We start from the raw sequence: 27,882 nt of genomic DNA, 5'->3' as shown, positions 1-27,882 counted from the left end.
TTTCTTCCCCTCGCTTCCTATGTTTTGTGTTTTCCCTTTACGTCAGTGACTCAACAGTAAGTGATCAGAGGTCTATAAGACTGAAGAACGAGTTCGTCAACACGTATTCTGGAACATAAAACAAGGGCGGAGGGACATTTCCTGACCCGATGTGAATCAGGTGTCCCTCAAAATTGCGCATTTCCCTCCTACTTTGTTTACATAATTTAAAATGTATGCACAGAATGACCTTAAAGGCGTTGCTGCATACAGAACTCCGTCTTGAAGATACACACTACCATCTTCTAAAAAGGGCAGGCCTCAGGCCCTAACAATCCACCAACATGATTCAATACATACACTTCACACCCCTGCAACAAAGAGCCTTTGCCTAGTTCTAGTCTTCTTCTGAGGTAACTCCAGGAACACGGCTGTGACAGAGACCAATTTTCCAAGAATACGGCTAAATAGCAAGGCTTCTTGGAGGGTCTTAACGCTTCCAGACAAGACATCTGAGGTTGGAAGCTCCACAGGGGAATGCTCAAGATCACGAGAGCAAAATCAGAGAACAGGCTGACAACGTTCTAGAGAGGACGAGGACTTCCAGAAGGCAGAGTGGCCCATCGCTTCATCTGGCAGGAGCTGCTCGGACGCCTTCACGGTGATCCACGCTCTGCAAGCTTGCTTTCAGAGGATCACACAGCGGTCTTCTCGTTAATGCAAACATGCATGACTCTGCCTCTTGTTCCCTTAATTAAGGCTGAAGGACAACAGTCCAGGACTGTACAAAATGACACGTAAGGTTAAAGGGATAAGCCGACAAGCTCAACAAAGGTTGGCAGGTTCCTTTTCCTTTCGGAACATTCACAAATATAATTTAAAAAATCATCAGTAACTGCTGTAGTGTACAAAAATAACTCGGCGCTTACTCAACAGTGTCCGAGGCAGCTGGCAGTGTTGTAGGAATGATGCCTGGCAAGGTCAGGTTCCCCTGGTGCTCTGGTGACTCCACACGACTGAACTGAAGACCAACAGGCCCTCATGAGTCCGTTCTCTCCCGTGGGCCTCCTTCATTCACTCACTCACTCAGTACGTGAGCTTGCCTCCTTTGCACAAGAGAGAACATTTCTCTCACTATTAATGGTGAGATAAACAGAATTGTACAACTTGTCTGTGAAGAGAAAAAAAGTTTTAAAAATGGAGCAACTACTTACTTCTGCTGTTGGAGCATCGTGACTTGAACATTAGCAATGGGTCTGAGCAAACACATTCTGACCTCACAGCAAGAGAACAATCCTCGGTGAATGAGCAAACAACGTTTGAAAGGCAGAGTTAGGACCACAGACACATAATGTCACATCAGCTGTCCAAAAAATAGCTGAAGTATGCCACTGCCATGGGCAAGGCGAGTTACAAGAGCCCAGGTCTCTCTCTCTCTCTCTTTTGTTTTTTAACCTTTTTTGGTTTTTTGAGAGGGTTCTCTGTAACAGCTCTGGCTGTCCTACAACTCCATCTGTAGATCAAGCTAGTCTCAAAATCACAGATTCACCTGCCTGCCTCTGCCTCCTGGGTTCTGAGATTAAAGGTAGGGCCTGCATGCCCAGCAAAGTAGGGCTTCTACAGGAGATCCGGTTACTCAGCAGTCTCCGGCAGTCGCACACCAGCAGTTACCTCCTTCTACTTATCAGGCCTTTACAAGGATTTTTATTCATTTTTAAATGCATTTACTTGGGGGGGGAGGTGCATGAGCACCCATATGTGTGCAGGTATATGTGTGCAAATATGTGTGTGCAATTGCCACAGCACATGTGTGGGGGTCAGGGGACAGCGCCACCACGCAGATGCCACGCCCACACAGCTGACACTTCCGCTTATGAGCTACCACTACAGCTTGGCTGGCCTGAAAGCTGCTGGATGGTTTTCCGTTTCCACCTTCCACCTCTCAGTAGGAGTTCTGGATGGGGTCACAGATGTGCACCACATCTGGCTTTTTACATATTCTGGGCATCAGGCTGTGCAGCTCGGACCTTCACATGCCATCTCCTTTTTGTTTTTGCAGTGATGGGAACTGAACTCCGGGCCTTAAGCATGATGCACCCCTTGCCCATAAATGAATCCTGGAAGCAAACGTACTTTTTCTTTAAAGACAAGTCTTTCAGGCTGGCCCTCAACTTACAATCCTCCTGCCTCTGCCTCCCAAGTGCCGGCATTATAGCTGTGAGTCATTAGAGGCTGGAGAAGAGCACCCCAGGGACTCGCTCATACTGACCTATCCTGGTCACCCTTGGAACAGGCTAGAGGACAGCTGCCTAGAATTGGTGGTGGTGGCCAATCAGGATGCCTGGTTTCAAGGATAAGCCATTCGCAGATGAGCTCAAGTTGACCTGTCATGAGCGCTGTCCCATCAACAATATAACAGAGTGTGTCACGTGCCTTTTCAACAGAAAGCAGTGTTTTAAGAGCAGGGCCTTTGGCGCTCCCTCTCAAAGCACAACATCTCAGCCAAGACTCGAGAGCTGAGCAACTGGCCCTGCAGATGTGATAATTAGAGCTTCACTTCTTTGTAACACTGTTGCTTTGCTTCAGAATTCTCAGGGCCTGGTTAGCAGCCAAAGAGGAGCACACAGACTAATGGCTGGCTGTATGAGGGAGCCTCTCGCTTCTCTGGGATTGAAAATGGCAACACTCATTAGTCTCAGGTCCCGACAGGCAAACTCGCTGCCCTTTAGCTCCTTGAGAAAAGACATGAGCCTTTCCAGCCTAATCAAATGTTACTTTCCACACTAAAGTCCTTAAAAGCAATCAGCAATTTTGTGGTTTGAATCGGTGATGAAAGCAAATGTCCTATGTTAAATGGGAAAAGTCGTTCAAGGGAAAAGCACACGCTTACCATGAGAATGAAAAAGTAGAAAACCCACATCCATCCTAGGTTGTCCTGGATCAAAGACACCAGATACTAAAAAGGAGAAAAGGAAATTATTATGTAATTCTTTATAAGTTAACAATATGAGGGCTGGGGCGAGGCTCTATTTGATAGGGTGTTTAGTTAACAAACAACACGTAAACTGAACACTGTGGCCGATGCCTGAGATCCAGCCTGGGGGGGGGGGGGCAAAAAAGTACAAGGTCATCCCTACCACCCAGCCACCGCGAGACCAGCCTGGGCTGTGTGACACCTGCCTCAAGGAAACAGGGATCTGGGGCAGCTCCTCATCATAACCACCTGTCACTGCAGCTCAGGGGAACCAATGTCCTCTTCTGGCCTCTGCAGGCACCAGACATCACACGGTACACACACATTCAGAGGGAAGAGCACTCACACACACACAATAAATGAGATAAAGTCGTTTAAAAAGGAGACTGGACAAGATTACTTTGGAAAGTTGGGAAATGCAGTTTCACCAACATCGCCATTATACATCACCCACATACACGGCCCCATTTCCAGACAGGGTCTCCCCACGCCCAGGCCGGCCTGGGACTCAGGCTGTCAGCCTGAGTGCTGGTGACAACTACACGCTTGGCCCACCGCCCTGGTTCCGTTTGCATCTTATCACTTGCTCACCCACAGAAAACTGCAGACAAGGCAGCTGTAAGCCCGGAGGTTTGCTCTACACAGGGAGAAAGTGTCCTCCGCCTCCTGCTCCCAGGTCCTAGAGCGGAGGTTTTGGAACAAGCCGTCTCCCCATGCAGCCCGTTTTTCTTCCTTTTTCCCTTCTTAAGTGTTTCTGAGACACAGTCTTACCACTTAGGCCTGAGCAGCTGGAAGTTGATACATGAAAAAAAGGCAGCCTCAAATGCCCGGCCTTCCTTCTCAACCACAATATCATCTGCTCACAGGGTTACAATGTTACCAACACTCCACAACATAATTCTTTCCCTTTATTTCCTGGTTTCTTTGTTTTCAAGGAAGGGTTTCTCTGTGTAGCCCTGGCTGTCCTCCCTCTGTAGACCAGGCTGGCCTGGAACTCAAGAGAGATCCATCCACCTGCTTCCGCTTCCCGAGTGCTGGGGTTAAAGGCGTGTGCCACCACACCTGGCTTTTCTCTTTACTTTCCATTACTGAAAGGAAGCTCCCCACTTTATTACAGGAATAGTTAACAACCAATTTACCCTTTTAGTGTGTGTGTGTGTGTGTGTACACACAGGTGCCTCAGATTGTGCCCAAGTGTAAAAGCTGGAAGGGGGCATCAGGTGCCCTCCTCCGCCTATCCCTTGAGGTTTCCCTGGACATATGGATCACGTTTTCTCAGCCAGGCTGGAAGCCACCGAGTCTCAGCAACCCTCCCTCAGTCACAGGTAAGCTGGGGTTCCCAGATTGTCATCTAAAGGCTAGGACCCTAATTGTTCTCTTGATTGCACAGTGGGTGGTTCTTCACCCCACGCCATCTCTCCAGCCCCCAATTGTAACAATTTTTAAATACATAGATAGGTCAGTAGCATCAATTATAGCCACCGAGATGTACAACTACATCACTTGGTTGTACACGTCCCAGATCTTTTTACCTGAAGCAAAAGTTCTGTAAATCACAGCACTCACAACCCTAGCCACTGGCAAGTTGTATTTTATTGTTTTCTTCTCCCCAAAGTTAGGGTCTCATTCTGTAGCCTAGGCTGGTCTTGAACTCATACAGTCTAGGACAGCCTTGAATTTGTGGCAATCCTCTTGTCCCAGTCTTCCAAGTGCCGAGACTGCATGTATGTACCACCAAACCTGACTTAGTAACTTCTAATTTACTTTCCGAAGCGGTGGATTTGCCTACTGTAGACATTTCATGTAAATAATGTTTTTTCCTCCTATCTCCTTATTAGTCATTCGCTTAGCAGATTTTCAAGGTTCTACCATATAGTAGAACATCAGCATCCTGCTCTTTAATATTAGCCATCCACACCGGGAACGAAGTCAGACCTCAGTGTGGCTCTGGTTTCTGTTTCCCTACTGAAAAATGATTCAACTACATTCTTTTCACGTGGGTATCTACTTGTTCCACACCACTGTCTAGGAGACACTTGCCCTTGCTAAACGTCTTGACACTAGTGTTGAAAATCACCTGACCAGCACTCGGGAGGCAGAGGCAGGTGGATCTCTGTGAGTTCTAGGCCAGCCTGGTCTACTGAGTTACCAATACGGAGAAACCAAATCACCTGAACGCCCACACGATGAGCTGGCCCACACTGACCGCACAATTACTGAAAAATGTGTTGGGAAAAACTAAAGCAGAGCAACTGAGTGATGTAGCCTAGGTCCTATTATAAACAGAGAGAGCCTATGCCCAGCTGGGTGCAGTGGTACCCTGAGTTCAAGTCCAGCCTGGACAGCAGCACAAGCTCACCTACCCACAAAGTACAAGCCTCATCCATCAGAGCTTCAGGAACATGGCAGCCTCCAATAACTGTAACTCTAACTTTAACAAAGAGATGTATCTTTCCTTCAACTGTTTAAAAAAAAAACCCACAACATCTTTCTTCCTCATTGTGTGCACAAACACACACCACTATACTGTGGAGGTCAAAGGACAACCTGTGGGAGCCGGTTCTCATTCTACCCAGTGGCTGCCAGGGTGCCCAGGAGGTCAGGATTGATGGCAAGTGTCTTTTCCCACCCAACCATCTCACCAGTCCTATAACTCTACATTTAAAAAAAAAAAATGTCAATCTGCAATTTGTACATCATAAAAATCCACCACTGGACGGGCGGAACACAACAGTTTTTAGTGTACTGAGTTCATGCAACCAATCACTAATGTCATTTCGCCATGTTATGACCAACTCTAAAAAGATGTCCACCCCTCCCTAGTCACTCCACCCTGTGCAAACGCGAACCAGTCTTTTATTTGCAAAGTTACCATTTTAGACATTTTATCTGAACAAAAGTACGCTGTGTACCATGACCGGCTTCTTTTACATGGCACATTTTTGAGGCTCACCTATGTTGTGGCATCTCTCGAGCCTTCGTTACTTTCTAACCGGTAGGTAACACTCCACGTATGGATATGGATATGCCACATTCTGTTTATGTATTCATCCGCTGCTGGACATTTGGGCAGTTTCTATATTTAGCAGCTAATATGTTTAAGTTTCGATGTAGACAGTTGTTCTCATTTCTCCTTAGTAAACAATGCAGTTGGATCTAACCCCCAAACGTGTGTCCAAAATGCAATACGGGGGCTGGCAAAATGGCCCTCTAGGCAAGCCCACTTGCTACCAAGCTTTGACAACCTGAGTTTGACCTCCAGAACCAATACTAGAAGCAAAGAACTGACTTCCACGCGTGTGGCACAGCACAGGCATGCCCACACACATTCCACAAAATACACAGGCGGGTGAAGCGGTTCATTTTATTTTAGAGACGGCCCTGCTGTGCCTTGGATGCCTGGTTATCACTATATGGCCCAGGCTGACCTCAAAAGCAAAGCCTTCCTGCTGCTTCTGAGAGCTGGCATGACAGGTGGGCACCATCATGCTCAGTTTGGAACAATGTGGTTTTGAAGGAGTGCGGACAAAGACCCAGATGGGCAAGTTGACCATGGTGTGTAATGGGTGTTCTTGGGGCACGTGACAACTGGTACGGCAGTCAGGCCGTCTCGAAAAGTCTGGGGAAGGCGAGGCAAAGCCATCACTTGGAGCGGCCCGGGAAATGGCTGAGGGTAAGACTAACAAAGTGTTAGCCTTCTAGTCTGTGAGGCAAAGAAAATCATTCAAAAGTCCCCAAGAGGCCAGGCATGGTGGCTCACACCTTTAATGCCAACTTGCACTCAGAAAACAGAGGCAGGCAGATCTCTGAGTTCCAGGTCAGCCTGGTCTACAAATATCTGAGTTCCAGGACAGCCAGGGCCATCCAAATAAATAAATAAATAAATCAAAAACAAACAGACAAACAAAAACCCTCCAAAGAAGGAATGAGCCCAGCAATCTCTGGCAGGTTGTCCTACATGAGGCACACAGCTTGCATGCCACAGACACATACATGTACACAGCATGCACACCCCCCCACACTCTCACACACACAAATACATAAGTGCATAAAATGAAATGCTTATTCACCGTCCCCTCAGCCATGAAGCCTTCTGAATGCGAGGCAATTGCTCTGTCTCTGATTTCTGCCCCAGAGCATGCAGAAGTAATTCTCCTACCCATGTCCCCTAATCGTACAGTCAGATATCCTAAGTGTGTCAACCATTTAATAATGTGCGGTGGTTTGGAACCTGCGTGCCAGGAGCAGTACCAGGTAAGGCTGGGGGAAGGGGGACCAAACCATGATGCTGGCCTCACGGGGCCTGCACTACTGGCGTGCGCAGACAGGCTGGGTGACATCAGGACCGTCTAATGCCCCTCACTGCTTGCTCCCTCACGGGCCGCCGGCACCAGCTATCGGCGACTCACCCCAAGTCACTCTGACTGCTACAGTACGACAGTCTTAGCCTTGAGGCTCTCCAGCGCCCTCACTGGAATTCAGGCCAACAGGCTCCATCTCAGCATGTTCACAGACCTCCAGTGTTCTGCATCCCAGATAACTCCACTACAGGGTCCCTATGTCACCCTCTGGGACTAGCCACGGATGTCAGAGGTAGCTACACAATCAATCCATGGTCCTGTGAGATGCCTTCCCTATCAGGTCCCGCAGAGGCTGAGAACCTAGGGATTTCTGTGCAGAGGTCCACAACACAAGAGCGCCACCTACCGTGGGAGCCGGCAAGCACACACTGTTCTTACCTGGCCGACGGCAGCACCAATACTCCCGGTTCCATCGACGATTCCAGTAACAGTGGCCAGAGCCTCTCTGCTACCCTGGATCAGCTCCTGGCGACCCAAGTCTGCAGAAATAGCCGAGCTAATCATATTGGATGGTCCACCAATAAAAAACCCTGAAGCCATGGAGAGAACAGGTTCATGTTAAAATATGATCCAAAACTCTAGCCAGATAAGACAAAATATCATCCCAGTGTCTTCTTAATCAACATGTTGGAGAGAAACAAAATAATAAAGTGTTTCCAGATGGTATTTTCAAACTAACTGGTATCTACTTTTCTAAAATCCCCTCCTGAATACACTCTAGTGTATATGTGGCCTAAGGGTAAGAACAATACAGCTCGATCCACCCAGGTCAACCAACACACTGGAGAGGGACAAGACAGCCCTGTTTCAAAGGTACACTGCTCCCAAAAGGCCCACTCACTGATGGGTGTGGCTTATCGGAGTCAGAGTCACACATCTTGCTGAATTAAAAAATAACTTTAATATTTTTTTCACAACACGTTCCTTAATTGTACCCAACTATTTTACCTAGTGCTCAGGAAACTAGTCTGGCATTAGAGAAAAAGCTAGCCGTCCTGGACGTCCATAAACAAGCGGACGGGATTCCAAAGTGACCAAAGTCACTTTCTAAAGTAAAATTCAGGCCTGGGGCAGCAATCGAATGCTTAGGACATCTGTCGACAGGGAACGATTTTGTCAGAGGGGAGAAGCTAGTAAAGCAGGCAGCCATTTTCTATCTTCCTGTCACCTGAGTTGCACACGCGAAGGTTTTAGTGGCAGCCCTGTGAGAGACAGGTGCTCTGACCGCCCAGTGAACAGCATACCTGTAATGGTCATCAGAAGTGCATTGATGGACTTATTGTCTGGAGAGCCTAGGAGAGGAGACACACACAACACAGTGACTTGAAAAGCAGCTGCATGTGCCTCCGTCGCCAACAGTGCACAGCGGCTGCACCTCCACACCCCACAATCCCTCCAGAGACAACAAAGACAGATGACTCTCACCGCCCATTCCAGCTTTTGTCCTGTCTGCCTCTGGCTGCTGCTCAGGCTAATGAGATGTCTAAAAGCCAGAGAGAGACTGCACCATCTTACACACACACACACACACACACACACACACACACACACACACACACACAGAGCAAGGCCTACTAATTACCATCTTCCCGCCTTGGGAACCTTGTCCTCTTTTACGGTTTTATTGGCTCTAATGCTGTCCCTCTGGAGCCGCCCCTCAAACAAAGCAGTACACTCCCAAGCAAGCTTTAAAATAGACCTACAAAGCAGGAGAGGTGCCCGTTTCCTCCCCACACAGATAAAAACCATGTGATGACAGTTCCCAGGCACTCAGAGCTAATCATGGCGCTCTCCGTGGCTGGCCACTGACTTTGGGCAAGTGCCTACCCTCAAAAGATCGGGAATCAAGGCAACTGCAAAAGAATACTCACGACTGTACCCGACAAGAGACCCGATCGCCAGGAGCAGGCTGAGGGCCAGCACGGGTGCCCTCTTCTGCAGCACATCGGAGATGAAGCCTTGCAGGGTCCCACCTGCAAGCACAAAGAGCATGCGCGTCCATCAGTGGGAGCAGCCGCGGCTGGACAAAGCTGTCTGAGGCAAGCTCCTCAGGGGCCACAGACACAGCTGGCTCTCCCAAGTCTCCCGACCCCACAGTGACAGCCCAAGGACTGAACACCACAAATCAAGCATCAAAGACAGAAAAAAGAAAACCATCGGAATCTTTATTATCCATATTTACTATTTTCCCTGTCGTGTAAAGATCGAGGCGGTCCCCTGGATTGTCTTCACTTTAACTTAAAGCATGGTGAATTAAGTAGGTGAGCCTGCACCCGGGAGGCTGCACAAGGGGATCATGAACAAACGGGTCAGCAGCCAGGGCTGCCTCGTGTGAGCTTGTGAGGCTTGGCTCAACAGCACCAAGTTTAAGGAAGATGCCTCACGGAGCCCCTGAGCTGCATCTCCAAACCGCCTCCTTTCCTTCCGCACCGAGGTGCCTTTCATTTTGGAGGACACAGAATATGGACAGGACTCAGGGTGCCTACACCACCTTTGGGCCTAAGACTGCCAATGGCTGGGTTCAGACATTATGCCAGTGAGCCGCCTTCTGTGCTGTCCGTGTGCTCAGGGTCGATTGGTCTTACTGTGACTCTGCATGTACACTTCACAGAGACAGAGATGTCAGAGATGTTGGGGGGCCACCGTGTGCATCTGCTGGTCTTATTTAAAAAGTTTACCATTTCCTCGTTTGTGTTTCTGGCTATACCACAAAGCCACTGGTAAAACAGGACTAGGGTTATATATGTGTGTGTAATATATTTACTGGTATCCACAAAGTCCAGGGTTCAATACCCAGCCTGGAAAATCAATCTGCTGGGTTCAAACTGCAAACTGCAAAATCAAACTGCAAACATGGACACACCCACAAGAAAGAAAAGGAAAATCCCTGCTCTCTCATCCTGTGGAATCTGACAATCACCCAGAAAGGTGCTGTGCTTGCTTCCTTGACCGGAGACAGTGGGTCAGTGGGTCAGAGGGAGGGAGCCAAAATGAACACATTCCTACTCCATCTTGGATCTCTCAGAAAAATCAGCTTCAAAGCCAAGCCTCCCCTGGAAGCATACAAAGGGGCTGCATTTAAAGAGATTCCCGAGTGTTCCCAAGACAAAAGGACTGATCCATCAACCAAAGACTAAGAAAGGACAGCCTGTGAATCACAGCCGTCGCAGGCTGGGCTTCCTCGCTCCATGGCCTTTTTGTTCTCACACAAGCGTGCGTGTTTGCTGGTAGGATGGGTTGGGAAAGACGGCTGAGGGGCAAGCAGTAAAACTTCAAATGGAGTGAGATTCCCTAACCGTGTGGAAGGAGATGCCCGCGTGCATACCTACAATGCCTCCGACGTCGTACCAAATGGACAACTTGTCAGCTTCGGCTTCCTTCCACCCGAAGTTGTTGCTCAGATAAAAGGGCAACCAGAAGAAGAAGGAGTAATTCACCAGCTTCAGGCAGGCGTAGGCCAGGGAGTACTGCAAGGGAAACACCGCGATCAGCAAGCGGCGAACGGCACAGAGCGGCTTCCCTGACTTGACCCTGGAGCCGTTTTTACTTTACTCCCCTTGGCTTCTAAAAAGACCTTAAAGTAAAAAACCATGCATGGCTTTTTCTTAACTGTCCCCAGTGTCTTTTCTCTGGTAAAAGCAAGCCAGTGTTTGGAACCCAGAAAGTGGTGCCTGCTGTGCCCGCATTTCTTTATTCAGACAAAAGGTCCATGGTACCCAGGCTGCCAACCCACGTCAGCCTAGCAAGCACCTCAGCCCATACCACAGGCTTCCCGGGTTCTCTTCCTACCAATAATGCTGTAAACTATGAAGAGTAATGTGACGTGTGACCCGGTCACAGACAGAAAGATGGCTACCTGAGGACGGCTTCCATACTACAGCTTCCAAAATGCCCTGCACCCACACAGGTGAGCATCTCCGGTGGCCACCGGCCTCCTGGCTCTCTTTTGAAAGAGAGCTGGCTGCCTGAAGTGGGTGCCGGCTGAGGCTCCTGTGCCCAGAACACCGTTACCAGGAGACCCTGACTATTAGCATCAAAGGGAAGGCGGAGGCAGAGGGCGGCTTCACGCGGTGTCTGGCTACTGCAGCCTGCCCCTGAGAGCCAGCTGTTCCCCAGGTGCTGCTTGTTTTAAAGAAGCTTCCCAGGCAGGGCCGCAGCCACCCCACCGAGAGCCAGATCTCCAGCAGCAGAGCTCTCTGGCCACAGTCTGCTAAGGACAAAAGCTCGGTTAACTAGACTTCCTTTCCACCCCGCCCAACCGGGCCGGAGAACAATGGCTTAGGAGACACAAAGGAACCAGCAAATGAGTTTCTTGTTTGATCACAGCAAACTGAAGCTCTGTCTCAACCAAAGCAACACGAGCAAAATACTTCAATAACTGAAATTCATAATTTAATAACTGAATTCATAAGAGCAGGGCTACAAGAACCACAGTTTCCCAACGCCGGTCCTTTGTGTCTGACTGACACTTGGCTACCTGTTAGAAGAGCAGAAGAGAGCGCAGAGGGACAGAACAGGATGGCCTACAGACTGATTCAAAAGGCGATGGGGGATAATGTGTGAGTCTACTGGAAAAGTAGCAGGGACAGGTGCTCTGTCAACCACACAAAGAGCCAGAGTCCCAGACCCAGGCAAGACGGTGTCTCCATCCCACAGGAAGGGGACTAGGTCTCAAGGATGGGGTGGGTGACTTTTACCCAGGACTCACAGAAAGTTAGTGGGCGAGCTGGAAACAACCTAGGCCTCTTAACTTCCACTCTAGTAGTAGGGCACCCAAAACACCTAGACAGACTGAATGACTGACTGACTGACTGACTGCAGCAGAAGGGGTCCGGCTCAGACAGAGGTTTCCTGACTGAACACTGGGATGTGTTACCAAGAGATGCTGAGTGTTCTGTCCTGGGCAGGGCAGCTCCCTACTCCCTGAAATGACCACAAGTCACAAATAAGGCAGGTAATGAACCGTTCAAAACCCCTGTTGGTCCATGAAAATTCAACAGACTCAAACACGTAATTAAAAAGTTGTCTTTTTGTCTTCGTGAAAGCTGTGTGCTGGATCAGGGTCGGCAGGTTCAAGGGTCACATCTGGCCATGTCCCTCTGCAGCTCCTATGTGCTACAGATTGAAGCAATTAAGCTGCAAGTATTCAGTCTCTGGCCTTCCATGGCAATCAGGGAAGCTGAGGGATGCTACACAAGCATCTCAAACGCATTAGCAAAATGAAAGGAGCCCCTGGCGAGCTGTGGAAGGGGACAAGCCAGTCCTTACCGGTATGACTCCAGGAAGACAGCAAGCCTGCTGAAAGCTGATTGCCTTCGCTTGGGTGACAGCCGTGTCCTCTTGGATTGAGTAGTTAGGCTCGTATTCATCTTCATTTTCAGCACCATTGATGAGGGGCCTGTGGGAATCTTCTTCTGAGTTCTCTTCTGCCTCAATGCTCGGCAGTCCTAGGACAGTAACAACACTGAGCATTTACAGGGCACTGGCCTGTGCACCACTTAAAGGGCTGACTCTGTTTTAGTTTCCCTTTTGTAAAAGACCCAACTACGGTCCAGAGACCAGAGAAACTAAAGCCAATTACGGCTCAAGCTCAACGCTCAGAAGCTCTGCACGACCCTCTGCTCCCGCAGCTTCATAATTAACAGTAAGAAAATACCAAACCGGATCACTTTTATAAAGGAAAAGAACCCAGGCTCAAGATGTTAAATCTTGGCCAGGGACTCAACTGCACGAATCGTCTATGGATGTTCAGTTCTTCCTGCACTCAGATGTGAGTCCCACTACCTCCCCTCAAACACCCGCAGTGCTAACAGACTTGGCGGTAACTAGACAGGCTGCACAGGGCAAAACTGCGCCTTGAATGCCTCAGAGGAGTGTGTAGTTTTCCTCCGGGAACTCCATTACCTGTCCCTCGGCTCCCAACAATAAGATATTTTGAATGGAAGAGATGACTTCTCCTCACCAATTTCTTCTGGTGACACTAGTAGTCCAAAGAAGATGACGATCCCACCAGCAAACTGCACAGACGCAGTCACCAGGAAGGCATACTGGAGGAGAGGAGAGGTGGTCATCACACTGTGTTCACCACAGATACACAAGGGGAGGCTGGGACAGCCAGAGCGGGAGGCGGGACTTCCGGGCTAGGCACTGTGCCAGGCGCCCTTGCACGTGACTCCCTACTGCATTTCCCCAAGGACATGGCGAGGCTCACAGCCCTGGATACTAAGTGACACTACAGGGATTGAAAATCTCATTCTTTTCATCACCCAAAATCCTACAAAGGCATAGTATCTGCCCTTGAAGATATTGTATCCAGTTGAGGGGATTAAACAATGCCTAACACAATGCGACAAGGAGGCATGCAGCTAAACGAACAAGGAGGCCCTAGCCCTGGTAGAAACACACAGGATTCAAAAGAACCACTAGCGCTGGAGAGATGGCTCAGAGGTTAAGAGCACTGGCTGCTCTTCCAGAGGTCCTGAGTTCAATCCCCAGCAATCACACGGTGGCTCACAACCATCTGTAATGAGATTTGGTGCCCTCTCCTGGCCTGCAGGCACACACGCAGGCAGAACATGGTACACATAATGAAAATAACATCTAAAAAAAGAACAGCTAAAAGGAGGCTGACACAGCTAGACCATGGTTAAGGGCACAGTGGAAAGCCATCTTCCTGAGCACAGCAGCAGCTTCCTGCTGGCAGCCTGGAGATGAGATGGGTGCTCACTGCAGGCCTAGGGGAGGGCTTCTGCCCAGGACCACAGGGACTAAAACCGCCACGGGAGGCGGCTATCAGGGTACAAGACTCGGTGGCCAGGGGTGCAGCTGCCTTATCAATACAGAATTTTTAAACAAAGCTGTATTTCCAGAAGCCAGATCCAAGGGGAGCAAGCACAGGGGTTAGTGAGATTCACACTTGAACCCATTAATATAACCCAGGTGTGACAGTTACGAAAGTCTAGGGGGAAAATAGGCAATGGGTTTCTACTCTCTGAAAGAGTACCTCACTGTTGATTATCTAGGTAATCTATTCAAGAAAGTAAGCATTAAGAGGTGGAACAGGTTCTTTCTGCCCAGTCCCTTCCCAACCGTCCCAACATATAAACACTGCTGTATAGTTTCGCTCTCCAGGGACCATTAGGAAACATACAAGCTACTACAATCATCTTCATCCCGCCTTTCTCCAAACGGCATCTCGGCACGATGCTTGGCCTGATTGCCATCTGTGAGATGCTCCCGGTGTCCTGATCTCATTCAGTTCGGAGCTCCTGGCCCAAGGTCACAGCTGCATGGCATCCTCCAACGGGTGCACCAGAGCGTAAGCACTTCCCTATCGGCTGACATGTAACACCAGTCTCTGGCCGTTGCAGGCTGTGCTGAGCTAACTGCAGATAACATTTGACTGCTCTCACACTGTAAGCACACTCGCCAGTGCCGCTACCTCCTAGAGGTGGACCGGCTCGGTCAGAGCGGCTGTAACCTGACACACGATGCCAATAACGCACCAGGACGCCTGCCAGCTTCTTGCTCTGTTGGCTCTAGGGACCATTTTTTTCTTTAGGAGAGTTTCACTTCCAGCATCACTCCAGCTCCTAGGGATTTCTGGGGTGGATGCCTAGGGCTTCTTGGCCGATTGATTCTTCAGGATTCAAAGCAATTAAAACACTCCACACAACTGGCAACATCTTACAGTGATCCTCCCAAGAGGCCCAGTCAGAAAGAAAGTGATGTGTCTTAACTCCTCTTTCTACAAGTCCAGGCTTACTTCAACTGCAGCTGGCCTGGGATCCACAACTCCAACCTATCCAAACCGAACATACCCCACCCCAAAGGCTTCCTCCCCACGGTCTGGACTTAAGTGGCTGTGTGCCCTGGAGAGGAAAGGTCCCTTCAGAGGCCTCCACGCCCACAATGGACCACTGAGCGTTAATGTTCATTACACAGCCCAAGGCCCCTGCAAACCAAGTTAGCTTCCTTCTTTCACTAACATCACACACACGGTGGTCCCTCCTTGTCAGGCATGGTGGTGTATGCCTGTAATCACAGCATTGGGCAGAAGATGATGAGGAGTTCAAGGTCACCTTGGGTTAAACAGCAAGGGTAAGTGCACACATGCAAACTGTGAAAGAAACACCTACCTCATAACCATACTGCAGAACAGATGAGGCCAGGCACGCTCCCAAAATATTGCCCACTGAAGCGCAGGCACTCCAGAGACCAAAGACAACTCCTCGGCTAAAGAGGACAATGGGGGAAATCAAAGGCAATGTATCAGAGGCATCCTATGTGCAGGTCAGAATGAAAAGTAGCTGCAGCAGTAAAGATGTGAGTTACAAAGGGTCAACATTCTATTTAAAATGTTGAAAAATATACCAGAATGATAAAACCAGATTTTTTTTTTTTTGCACAGGGTTTCTCTGTGTAAAGTAGCCTCGGCTATTCTGGAGCTCGCTCTGTAGACCAGGCTGACCACGAACTCAGAGATCCGCCTGCCTCTGCCTCCCAAGTGCTGGGACTAAAGGTGTGCACCACCACTGCCCAGCCAGATTCTTCTAAGATTTAATGATATTAAATTTCCATCTAGAGGTTAGGTGTTGAACTCTGAGGCAGAGCTCTTGCACAGAGATACTGATGTCTGAATTGTTTGTAGGAAAAGAACTGAAGACGAGAAGCCAGGGGTGGTGGCTTGTGCACTAACCCTGCACTCGGGAGGCTCGGGTAGGGCAACAGCAAGCTCAAGTCCCCGTGCTATGACAAGACCCTATCTAAAAGAAAGAAAGAAAAGATGAAGAGCTCCATCCGATACTATAAAAGCTCTAAACCGCATCAAGGAGACCTTGGCAGGGGCAAGTAAGCAAGGCAGGACCTAGGCGCGTGGCTGAGGAGAATGTGACCTAGTCTTCAGCATTCCTCACCTCAGTGGACCTCATGGGTCTCTGAGTTTGAAGCAGGCCTGGTCTATACTAATAGGGTGATATGGTGAGGAGGGAGGGGACACCTTTACAGTGAAATCTCGCTGACCTAAGGTCAGAAGGAAACAGCAGAAGCCACTAGGGCTGAAATCAGAGCACTTTTGAACGGCGCTTACCCTCCAAGGCAGTTTATAGGTAAACTTTCACAACATTACACATTGTCAGTGAGCAAGGGAGCTCCCGTCATGAAACTCGGGAAGGTGTGCACCAAACACCACGAAAGGGGAATGTCTGCTAGATACACGCTGAGATCCAGTCAACAATGCTTCTGGAACAATGCCAAACCGCAAAGCAAGTCTGGCTCATTTGACTCATTTTCCATCGTGTGCACTCAGCATGCCTTCTTCCGGGATGGCATGGAGGGTTCTTCAGCAGGCACCCTCCTTCCTCCTGTAGCCCACAACACGCATGCCAAGTCCAACACACTCTAACATGAAGGGGGAGGGGGAAGGGGCTGTAAGCCGCAAATCGTGGCAACACCTGAATTAGAGCCCTCTTTTTTGTGACCCTAGGCACATCACATGGATAACTTTCCCTTCTGTACTAGCAGTATCTTCTTTCTACATGCTACACAAGTGCTCCAGCACTGGGCTATGTCCCCAATTTTCATGGATAACTTTCGGGTTAAGTTTACTTTTTGTTGTTAATACAATGATAAGGAGACCACAGAGTCTCAAAATACGGCAAAGGAACATGCATAATGTGTGGCATTCAGTGGGACAATTACAATTCCTAAAGGAGAGAGACTTAAGAATGAGCTGGGAAATACAGCCATAGGAATGGGCCTCACTGGGCATCACTGAGGCCCACACCATACATGGACCTTCTATCCCAGAACCGCTCTGTCTAAACCAGAGAAAACGAGGCATGTTCTAAAGCTCCAAGTCACACAGTGAGGCCAGACTCGGTGATCCAACACTAATGCAGTGGAGGACAGAAGCAGCAACATACCCAGCTTTCCCAAACCAGTTGCCCATCACGGCGACCACGCAGGGCCAGCCAGTGGACTGCAGCAGGCCGTTGACGATCCACAGGCCACAGTAGAGCCACTTGTTGTAGAAGTGCAGCCATTCCGTAAGAGTGCCAAAGACAAACACCTTCGAGAGAAGGAAAGGGGACAAGTGGCGTCACGTGGACACTTTCAATACGCCCAACTGCTTTTCGGAAAATTACCTGCGGGGTGGGGAAATGGGCCAATGGGTAAGTACGCTCGCTATGAAAGCATGAAAGACCCACGTTCAATCCCGAGCACCTGTGTAAAAACTTGGCTGTGGTCTTATGTACCCTTATAACCCCTGTGCTATGCGAGATGCCAACAGAAATTCTGACTGCTGGGGCTCGCTAGATGCCCCCCCAAGCTCCAGGTTCAGTCAGAGACCCTGCCTTAAGAAAATGAGATGGAGAGAAAGAGAGAGCAAAACCCACAATGTCCTCTACTTGCTTTGTGTGTGCACACCTGCGATCGCACGTACATATGTGCACACACCACTCCCTTCAACTTGCATCTTCCGCTCTAGAAGCAGAGGCCTCACTTTTCACTTTGCATCTTTTTCCCGCCTGCTCCCTCATCCCCTGCCTGCTCCCTCATCCCCTCTGGGAACGGCATCCCGCAGCAGCTGAAGCACTGCAGGGACCCACATGTACATGCTGGGCCAGGACGGCCAGGTGCTGAGGGTCAGGGCGGCCCCACGCAAGGCAGCTGAAGCTACGGCAGCTACTAAGTTGCCTCACTTAAGTGAACCCTGTCTGTCATCTGCTGAATTATTCAACAGCGTCTATCATGCTCCTGGTTTCTGCCAGGCATTTTTCTCCAAGGGACATTTTATTTGCAGTCGAGGTCTATTTTGAGAGGACTTGGCATGGGTAGATCTCAGATCTGTCAGATCTCAGTTGTAAATTGTAGAAAAAGCAAAGTCACAAGGACAGAAAAGCGGTCACGGTCAACGGTTGTCAGTCAGCGGGACGAGGGAGAGGCAGTCGCTCAACCACATTAGGTGGTGGAAATATGGCCACACACCTAAAGGGTTATATAGACCTCTGAATGCTTTTAACTATTAAAAACGTATGGATATAAGTGCAGCGCATTGGCTTATAAATAAAGTGCTTTGATTTCTAAAACTCCATGGGAAAAAAAAGCTTTTTTTTTCCTTTATGCAAATGGCAGACGCTGAAAAACTAAAATAAATCGGAATCTTAACTGAAGTCTAGAAGTTGATTCAATCAATTAGAACCCTTACTGACTGGCAGTAAGCAACAACCATCACTCTGATTCGGAGCGCAGCACCTCACGTGTCAGGTACCATTCCAAATGATCCTCGTACAGACGGACAGACAGACAGACAGACACACACACACTCCTCACTGCAACCATGGGAGAAGGAGGTCTGCACATCCCCTTTGCAAATAAACCCTGGGGGACTTGAGCCAGAAAACAGGGGAAAGAGGAGGTGAGCTGAATGTCCGCGGCCCCGCGAGTGTCCGCGGCCTACTCTGGAAAGCAATACTGAAGTCTAAGCACAGGTGAAGGGGGGGGGAACGTGAGCAAAGTCCAGAAGGGCCCATGAGCATCCCTGCACGAGCAGGGCCTCAGAGAGGCGCAGCGCAAGGGGCGTCACCTGGCAAGAAGGAAGAAAACAGTGGCCAGGTCGGGATCAGAGTGTGCTTAGTTTGTCTATAGCCAAGGCAGGCGAGCAAGTATGACTGGCAGACGCCTAAGACCAGGCTCCACAGGGCCCCACACTATTCAGACTATGTGAATCAAGGAAGGATGACAAGGTTCTTGCTTTACAAAGATCCGCCTAGGGTCAGGCGATGGTTGTGCACGCCTTTAATCCCAGCACTCAGGAGGCAGAGGCAGGTGGATCTCTGTGAGTTTGAGGCCAGCCTGGTCTACAGAGCGAGTGCCACCAGCAGAGACTCCAAAGCTACACAGAGAAGCCTTGCCTGGACAAACCACACACAGGGTGACATAAGATGACCAGTGTCATTCCTACACTCCAGGAGGAGACGAAAGGGTTAACTAGGACTCTAGAACATATGGTCAAAATGGTAGTAACCTTTTTTAAGTTTTATTGGTTATTCATGTTGATATCGCGGTTAAATAAGGATCAGTATAAACAAATAAGCCAAATAGATGTTTATTCAGGGAGAAATAACTTACAACCTAGACAGACGAACACCAGCAAATTCCACCGGATGCTCTCCTGTCCGAGTCCCTCCAGCAAGACGGACTATCTCACTACATGTTTATGTATGCACACTCATAGAGGTCAGAGGGCAGCTTGTAGGTGTGTCTCCCCATCCACAGTGGGACAGGAGGGTGGGACTCAGGTCATCAGACCTGCACAGCAAGCCCCATAACCGGTAAAGCCACCAGGACGGCCCATTAAAACCACTACAGCCATAAAAGTCTTTCAGCTTACCACAGACGCAGAAGAGCACATGCCAAATGACAGCACCCACCGCAAGCTCAGCCGGTCCCCAATGATGCCACTGACGAAGAGACCCTGAAAATGAATCATTCCATTTGATGACTCTAAATAGTGACGCTCTAAACAGGAAACACACGCTACAAATGAGAGGCAAACTAAAGGGAGGTGGCTGGGGGAACCGAACACGTCTACTTTAACTGCGGCGAATGTCTGCACTTCGGCAAGCGTTACACTGCAAAAATCCCGCAGAAAAAGACAAAGCAAGCCCCAGGTACGCTCCACTTTCTGGCGCAGCTGGACTGGGCAGTGGTCCTGAGCCTCCCTGCAGGTTCTTCGTTGAGAAGTGTTCCCATGTGTGCACAGTCTGGCTGGGACCTTGTAAGGCACAGGACAGAGGTTACGATGCACCCCAGCTGCCTCTGCTTCTTAGGAGGGTGGGAAGGCAGTGACCACTGAGAGACACGATGGCCTACCTTCTACTCTCCTCCCAGCTCCCGGCAGGACTGAATACTGAGACGAGTCTAGACCTTAAGGGCAACATACCTCAGGTTTCTGCCACAAATGTCTAAATTGACATAAGACTAACTAACCCAATAAACTCACTACCTTAATAACACGGAGCCCTTACATGACAAACATCACAAGTGTTTGTCTCTCCGCACACAAGCATTAGACTCAATGGTCTACAAATGCCAGAAGAGCCTTGTGCAACTTGTGAGGTAGGGGACAACGGAAACTCCCAAAGGGCGCCACTGGTTCTGTACTGCCCCAGAAAGCACAGCGCCTCCTGCAAGCCACAGAAGCAAAGGCAGAGGGCAGAAAGAAGGCTCAGTGGTTAGGAGCACCGGCCGCTCTCCCCAGTCTGCCTTGCAGAACTCACACGGTATATCAAAATTGTCTGTAAGTCTGGTTTCGGGGATCTGATGCCATTTCACCTCTACAGACACTAAGTATACACATGGTATATAGACATACATGCAGGCAAAATGCCCATACACATAAATTTAAAAAACCTACCAGGCATGGTACAACATGCCTTTTAATTCAGAACTTGGGAGGCCAAGCCAAGAGGATCTCTGAGTTTAAGGCCAGCCTGGTCTATATATCCAGCTGTAGGACAACCAGAGCTACACAAAGAACCTGTCTAGAAAAGACAGAAATAAAATCATAATCATTTTTTACAAATATCTGATGAGGGAGAGGGGAAGTCAATCGAGGGAGAGCACGTGTCTAGGCACAAGTTCTGGGTTTGATTCCTGGCACATTAAAAAAAAAGAAATTTTCTGCCAGGTGGTGGCGGCGATCACCTTTAATCTTAATCTCTGGACTCAGGCAGAGGCAGGCAGATGGATCTCTGTGAGTTCAAGGCCAACCTGATCTACAGAGTGAGTTCCAGGACAGCCAGAGCGATCTTGAAAAATAAAACAAAAATTTTAAGTAGTTACTTGAGAACAAAAAAACTCCGTAATTTTAAAACTTACCACAGCATAGGAGAACAAAAAAACAGTGTCTAGTGTCCCAAGGAAAAGAGTGGCTTCCTCTGTGCTGGGGAACAAATGGTTGCTGCTCCAGATCTGCAGGGACACAGGGCCAGGACACGTCACCCGCTGTGATCTCAGACGCTCACACCTCCAAACACCTCCCCATCATCTGCGTTCACCACCATCCCACACAACCCTGGCAGGGAAGAGCAGCCGGGGCCTCTGGTAAGGAAACGCAAGCATGCGTATGCACAAGGAAAGGGTGTGCCCCAATCACAGCCCCTGTGTGGAAAGCTGCCTGTCTTCAAAGGTCCAGCTCTGACAGGGACCCGCTGCCACTCCTGAGTGCACCCTTTCTCTCAAGTCAAACCCTGAGAGGTCGGCGACCAAGCCAGTTCTGTAAAGACTAGGCGGTGAGTCCAAATGGAATGAATCCTGACTGAATTAGAAACTGCATGCACCTCCATCCAGGAAAACCATCTTTTGTATGCTTTAAAAACAACTCCCTGAGCTGGAGAGATGGCTCAACGATGGGAAGCAGGCTCCGTTCTCAGTACCCAGTACTCACAATCATCCATGAATCCATTCCAGAGGGCATGATGCCCTCTTCTGGCCTCTACTGGAACCAAGCACACGCGTGCACACATGCAAGCATAACACACATATACGTAAAATTTTATTTTGTTAGCCGGGCGGTGGTGGCACACGCCTTTGATCCCAGCACTCGGGAGGCACAGGCAGGAGGATCTCTGTGAGTTTGAGGGCAGCCTGGTCTATAGAGCGAGTTCCAGGACTAAGTGTTCTGGTGGAAGCTTCACCCCAGCCCCTGGCACCCACAACCTGAAGAGTCTGAGATGTTACAATGGAGGTTCCAGCCAATTCCCCTCTCCCTCCAAACCCTGCTGATCTCAGAAAGACCATCAAATGATGGCCCCTCCCCCAGACATGGTGAAGACCACTCCCACAGAGGATTTAAACTGTGTCCCAGGGAACTGTCCCTTTCCCCCTCTGCTCTCTAGGGGACTGGGAGGCCATCCAGGAGCACTGTATCCATTAAATGTGGGCTTTTTAAAGCTTGGTTTGATTTGGTCTGATCTGGATTGCTGCATCAGCAGAGACGCTTTATGAAGGGTGTAGAAACTTTTCCTAAGTACATAGAGAGAGCCTGTCTCAGAGAGAGAGAGAGAGAGAGAGAGAGAGAGAGAGGAGGAAGAGGAGAAAGAGAGGGAGAGGGAAGAGAAGGGAAAAGAAAAGGTACAAGACTATATAAAAACTAAAAATGAAAAATAAATTAATCAAAGGGAGAAATGCACCGCACTTGTAAAAGAAACTCAATGAAGCCAGAACTGTGTGATTTCACAAGGAGAAATAAGGAGATGCAGGCTCTGAAATTAACACAGTGTGAGGCTCATGACCCCAGGACACAGCAGTCCTGACCAGACGATGCCAAAGGAACTTAGGAATGGCTAAGGGTGGGCACGGAGGAGACCCTTCCCGGCTCCAGGCCAGCGCTCTCCATACCTCTGCAGGCAGGTCAACGGATGTGTTAAAAGCACTTGGGGTCCATTGCTTGGAAATACTGACTTTGACATTGCTAAATGTTTTTCTTGACGCGTGGAGCAATGAATAGCTGCAAAAAAAACACAGAGAGAAAACAGAACTGAATGAGAAAACAGCACTCAACAAAAATCAAATATGTGCACATTTGTTTAATTCGAGTTTGGAAGCTTTACAAAAAGGAAAACTATTTGTTGCTTTGTAAAAGCTGCCAATTAAGGCAGGTTCTGCAGGGACTGGAGAGGTGGCTCAGTGGTTAAGAGCATTAGCTGCTCTTCCAGAGGACCCAGGTTCAATCCCCAGCACCCACATGACAGCTCACAACTGTCTCTAACTCCAGTTCCAGGGGCCTCACACAGACACATGTGCAGACAGAACATAGATAAAAATAAAAAGGACGGGCTCTGCTAACAGAGGGTGCCAATGCACCCTTTACTCCCAGCTCTGGGGAGGCAGAGGCAACCAGACCTGGGTTCCAGGACAGCCAGGGCTACACAGAGAAGCCTGTCTTGTGTTCCTTATGATTCCACTGTCTGTGCACAGCTTACTCTGGAATGGATATGACACACACCTACCTTAAGGCACAGTGCCACTTCTGGAGCACCCCATCTCTCTCTCACAAATGGAGAGCACTAAGCCAAGCCGTCAAAATGACCTAGCGATTCCTATACGACTACAGGACCTCTCCCCTAAGAAGGGGGACTTAGTAACCCTCCATTAGGACAATCAAAATGTTACAAAACTGTCAAACAACCCTTGGAGAGCAAAATGACCTTGAGGAGAATTACTATCCTAAAGTCATCAACAAAGTACAATGGGGAAATCAGCATGCACATCTATAATACAACGACAGAGTGTGTGTGTGTGTGTGTGTGTGTGTGTGTGTGTGTGTATATGTGTGTGTGTGTTATCAGGCTAGCCTTGAAATCACAAATATACATATAGACCTTGTCTCAATAAAAATGAAGGTGGATCTGGATGTTGGTGGCATAACCCTTTAGTCCCAGCACTTGGGAAGCAGAGGCAAGTGGATCTCTGTGACTCTGGGCCAGCCTGGTCTACAGAGCGAGTTCCGGGGCACCAGAGCTGTTACACAGAGAAACTCTGTGTGGTGAAAAGCAACTCAGGAGCTGAGCCTCGTGTATGTGCAGACTGAATTCTATCCCCAAAGCCACAAAATAATATGTGGTGCTCCGTGGTTAAGCACAGGCTAACACAAATGACATGCTATGATTTCATCCCCATCTCCACAAAAACTAACTAAAATACAATTTTTAGGTTGAAGTATGTGAGCTGGAAGACGGCTCAGTGGACAGGAACCCTTGCTGCTCTTGCAGAGGGGCCAGGTTCAGTTCTGAGCAGCCGCACGACGGCTCACAGCGCTAAATTTAAATCACTTCTCTTCCCAGAGACGCAACACCCTCTTCCAGCCCCCACCGGCACTGCACGCATGTGGGACACTTAGGCACATGGCGTACATGCAGACAAAACACGCACACACATAAAAGTTTCTAAAAAGGTCAAACTGTGGCCCCGTAGTGGTGATGCACACACACCTTTAGTCCCAGCACTCAGGAGGCAGAGGCAGGTGGATCTCTGTGAGTTCAAGGCCAGCCTGGTCTACAGAGACCCTATCTCAAAAACTTCGACTTAAGAGGGTGTCATTAAATACTCAGGGGGAAAAGCACACCTGAGAGCCAGAGGTACAGCTCAACGACACAGCGTACACTCAGCAAGCTCGAGGCCATGAGTTCTGTGCTGAGCACTAAAACTAAAAGCAAACGGAAGCTATCATCTTCACTGGAAGTCCGTGTCATCCAGCATACTCTGATGCAGCACCGCGCCCACAGGCAGACGGCAAGAGAGGCAGAAGCCACTACCTGAAGAAAGTGAGCAGGAACACAGCGGCGTGGTGATGGCTGAAGCCGGTGAGAGCCCCTCTCTGCAGAAACTGTGGCCAGGCCATGCCTCCCTCTTCACCCTGACCTCAGAGTCTTCACAGTGATCAACCTACATCACTTCTTCTTTCTGGAAAGACAGAGATACATTCGTGACATTTTTTTTTCCAAACAAAAAACAAACCTGTTGGCACACACCTCTAATCCCAGCACACACACACACACACACACACACACACACACACACACGGACGGATGGACTGACGGACTGACTGACGGACGGGAGAGAAGGGAGAGAGGAAGGGAGGAAGGCAGACAGGCAGAGACAGGCAGGCAGACACAGAGAGTATGATAATCTATTCAAAATAATTTTGTAAAATCTGAACTAGTAAGTTTATGACCAGCCAACAAACCTCCACCTCATCAACTGTATTGGAAATTATGTCTTACAGTCACTGGCTAGACCTGGAGTAGGAACCTCCACGAGAGAATATACCCAATAGAAGGAACAGACAGCCGTGCAAACAGAGAATCACTCATTTTTACAGAAAAAGCAAAGGAAGCAAACAGAGAACTCCAAAGAACTGAGCCATTAAAGTTAAGAAACAAAAGTTCCAAGTAATATTAAAAATGCTGATTAAAATAAGGACGCATCTGCACAGGGCTGAGGAGCGGACTCAGGGTTAGGAGCAGGGACCGGAGGTTAGTTCCCAGCATCTTCATATCAGGCGGTTCACAGGGTCTTATCACTCCCAGCTCTAAGGGCTCTGCTGCCTCACGTGCAGGTATCCACATGCAGACACACACACCTTTTATTAATAAAAATAAACCTCTAAAAAATCTGGAGATGGTTTAGTGCTTAAAGCATTGGCTGTTCTTCCAAAGGACACAGGTTCAAATCCCAGCAACCACATGGAGGTTCACTCCAGCCCCAGGAAATCTGACACCTTCTCTGGCCTTCTCAGGTACCAGGAACACATGTGGTGCACATACATACATGCAGGAAAACACACATACAAATAAATAAAAAAACGGTTTTAATACACATTTTTAGTTTCACTGGGCACACCGACATACATCTGTATTCCTGGTATTCAGGAAACTGAAGCAGAATCATAACTCAGGCCCAGCCCAGGATACGAGCAAGTCACCGAGCAGTCTTATCCCCACAAAAGAAAACTGTTTTAGCCCCAAGTAGATAAATAGAGTGTAGATAATTCCATTTTGAAATCATCCCTTCTGAAAAATGCTAACAAATTTATGAGACCAATAAGACTCTAAAAACTCTGACAAAATAAATAAACTGTTTATAATTCCAGAAGTTACAAAACAAGAGCTATCATGTGTTGCTACTAAAATCACAGTTCCTGGTCTTGGCAGATTGCCTTCCTGGAATACAAGATCCCCTGAATCTGGTCCCCACCACCACATAAACTAGGCATGATAATGCAGGTCTGTAATACCAGCACTGGGGAGGCAGAGGCAGAAGATCAGAAATTCAAGGTCATCCTTGGTATACAGTGAGTCCTAGGCCAGCCTGGGGGCGTCTAAGACAGAAAGAAAGAAAGGAAGAAAGAAAGGAAGAAAGAAACAAAAAGAAAACCAGTTATTTTACCTGAACACATCCCACCTCAAAACACGTAAGACATAAAATGCAAAATGTAACATAAGAAAAGCCGGAGCCAACTAGATAGCTCAGCAGGGCACGTGGCACCAAGCCTGACGACCTGAGCTGGATCCTCAGGACCCACACAGGGAGTAGAGACCCAACTCCACCACACGTGTGCACCGTCCCCCATACATGAACAAGTGAGATGAAAACAAACGAGTAACTACATTAAAACTCAACAAACCCAGATTACTACTGTTTTAGCAGTAAGAGTTGTATAATTCCCAGCCACAGGGATACATGTATGTATTTACTGGGGTATCTGAGACCGTGTGGATTTAGTTTCTAAACAAAGCACCTTCTCCTAAGCCATAGATGAAAATAAAAAGTCGTAGCAAGTATGTGGAGAAGTTTTAAACAGTCACCTGCTGCTGGCAGACTGCCATTTGAAATGAATACTACTGTATCATTTGGTTCTACGTAATTACAATAATTAAAAAGTACACTGCGCATGTATATCCTCCGTAGCCCAGAGACGGCCTCCACTCAGACTTGAGCTAGGGGCCCTCGAACACAGGGGCCTCTGCCAAGTCCGGATGTCAGTGAATGCTGCTTTTACCACGTCCGACACCATGAACACACACTGGGCACAGTAGCAGCTTTCAAGTCTAGACAGTTTACAATTAATAAAGCCCAAATTTATTTTATGTATTTCCTTCTCTTTCTAAGCAGGGAGGGCCTCGGTCTCCTACTGAGCTGGCCTTGGACTCTTATGCAGTCAAGGATGATTTGATCCTCTTGCTCTCACCAACCAAGAATGCTAGGGTTACAGCCATGCAATACCACGATCAGTTGTGAGATGCTGGAAATCAAACCCAGGGCTTCCCACATGCTAGGCAAACACTATACCAAATGAGCTACTTAAAAAAACGGGATGGGATCTTGCTATGGAGCCTAGGCTGGCCTGGAACTCAGTATGTAGGCCAGGCTGGCCGTGAGCTCATAAAAGACATACATGCCTGTGTCTCTGCCTCCCACATGCTGTTAAAAATGATGTTCACCATCGTGACTGGCTTACTTTTCCCCCTTAAGACACACGGCAGGGGCTGGGGAGGTGGCTCAGCAGTTAATAAGAGCACAGGCATCCGCACCGTGGCTCACAACCCTCTAACTCCAGTCCCAGGGAAGCTGATCCCCTCTTCTGATCTTTGCAGGGATTAGGCAGACGCACATGCAGGCGAAACACTCATGAACGTAAAAATGAAACTTTGAAAAATATAAGAGCACGCCTCACTGTGTAGCCCAGGCTAGCCTCAAACGGCCTCAGGCCTGAAGCGATCCTCTTGCCTTAGTCTCCCAAGTACTAGGGCTGTGTTACATGTAGTACATTCCTAGCCTTCCTTATAGTTTTTACTTCGCAAAACATAGCATGTTTTGGAATATATATATTTTGTGGAATGCTCCATCAAGAGAATTAACAAAGGCATTGTCTCACTAGGTGTCATTTTCTGTGAAGGGAAACATTTAAAATCTACAAGATGCATTGTTATTACTACAGTTACCATGAAATAGAGATCTTCAGCTTAGTTCTTTTTTTTTTAACTTATTTTATTTATTTTT

At 48.5% G+C, this 27,882-nt stretch overlaps 1 protein-coding gene across 1 annotated transcript; it reads right to left on the bottom strand.

Moving 5' to 3' along the window:
- Window positions 1-24,775, bottom strand: Slc37a3 (solute carrier family 37 member 3). The gene is made up of 14 exons (XM_051174623.1): window positions 24,636-24,775; window positions 22,720-22,828; window positions 21,199-21,291; window positions 19,709-19,792; window positions 17,238-17,383; window positions 15,453-15,549; window positions 13,277-13,361; window positions 12,583-12,761; window positions 10,640-10,781; window positions 9,186-9,287; window positions 8,559-8,606; window positions 7,693-7,844; window positions 2,870-2,935; window positions 1-1,150 (listed from the first exon to the last, which is right to left on the bottom strand). Exons 1-14 carry the CDS (start codon window positions 24,719-24,721, stop codon window positions 1,058-1,060), a joined length of 1,482 nt encoding a protein of 493 aa, XP_051030580.1. The 5' UTR covers window positions 24,722-24,775; the 3' UTR covers window positions 1-1,057.
- Window positions 24,776-27,882: the final 3,107 nt, after the last annotated feature.

The sequence above is a fragment of the Phodopus roborovskii genome, unplaced genomic scaffold (genome assembly GCF_943737965.1).
Source record: "Phodopus roborovskii unplaced genomic scaffold, PHOROB, whole genome shotgun sequence".
Taxonomy (NCBI): Eukaryota; Metazoa; Chordata; class Mammalia; order Rodentia; family Cricetidae; genus Phodopus; species Phodopus roborovskii.
Note: the sequence above shows the minus strand (reverse complement) of the source record. Positions and strands in the feature narration are given on the sequence as shown.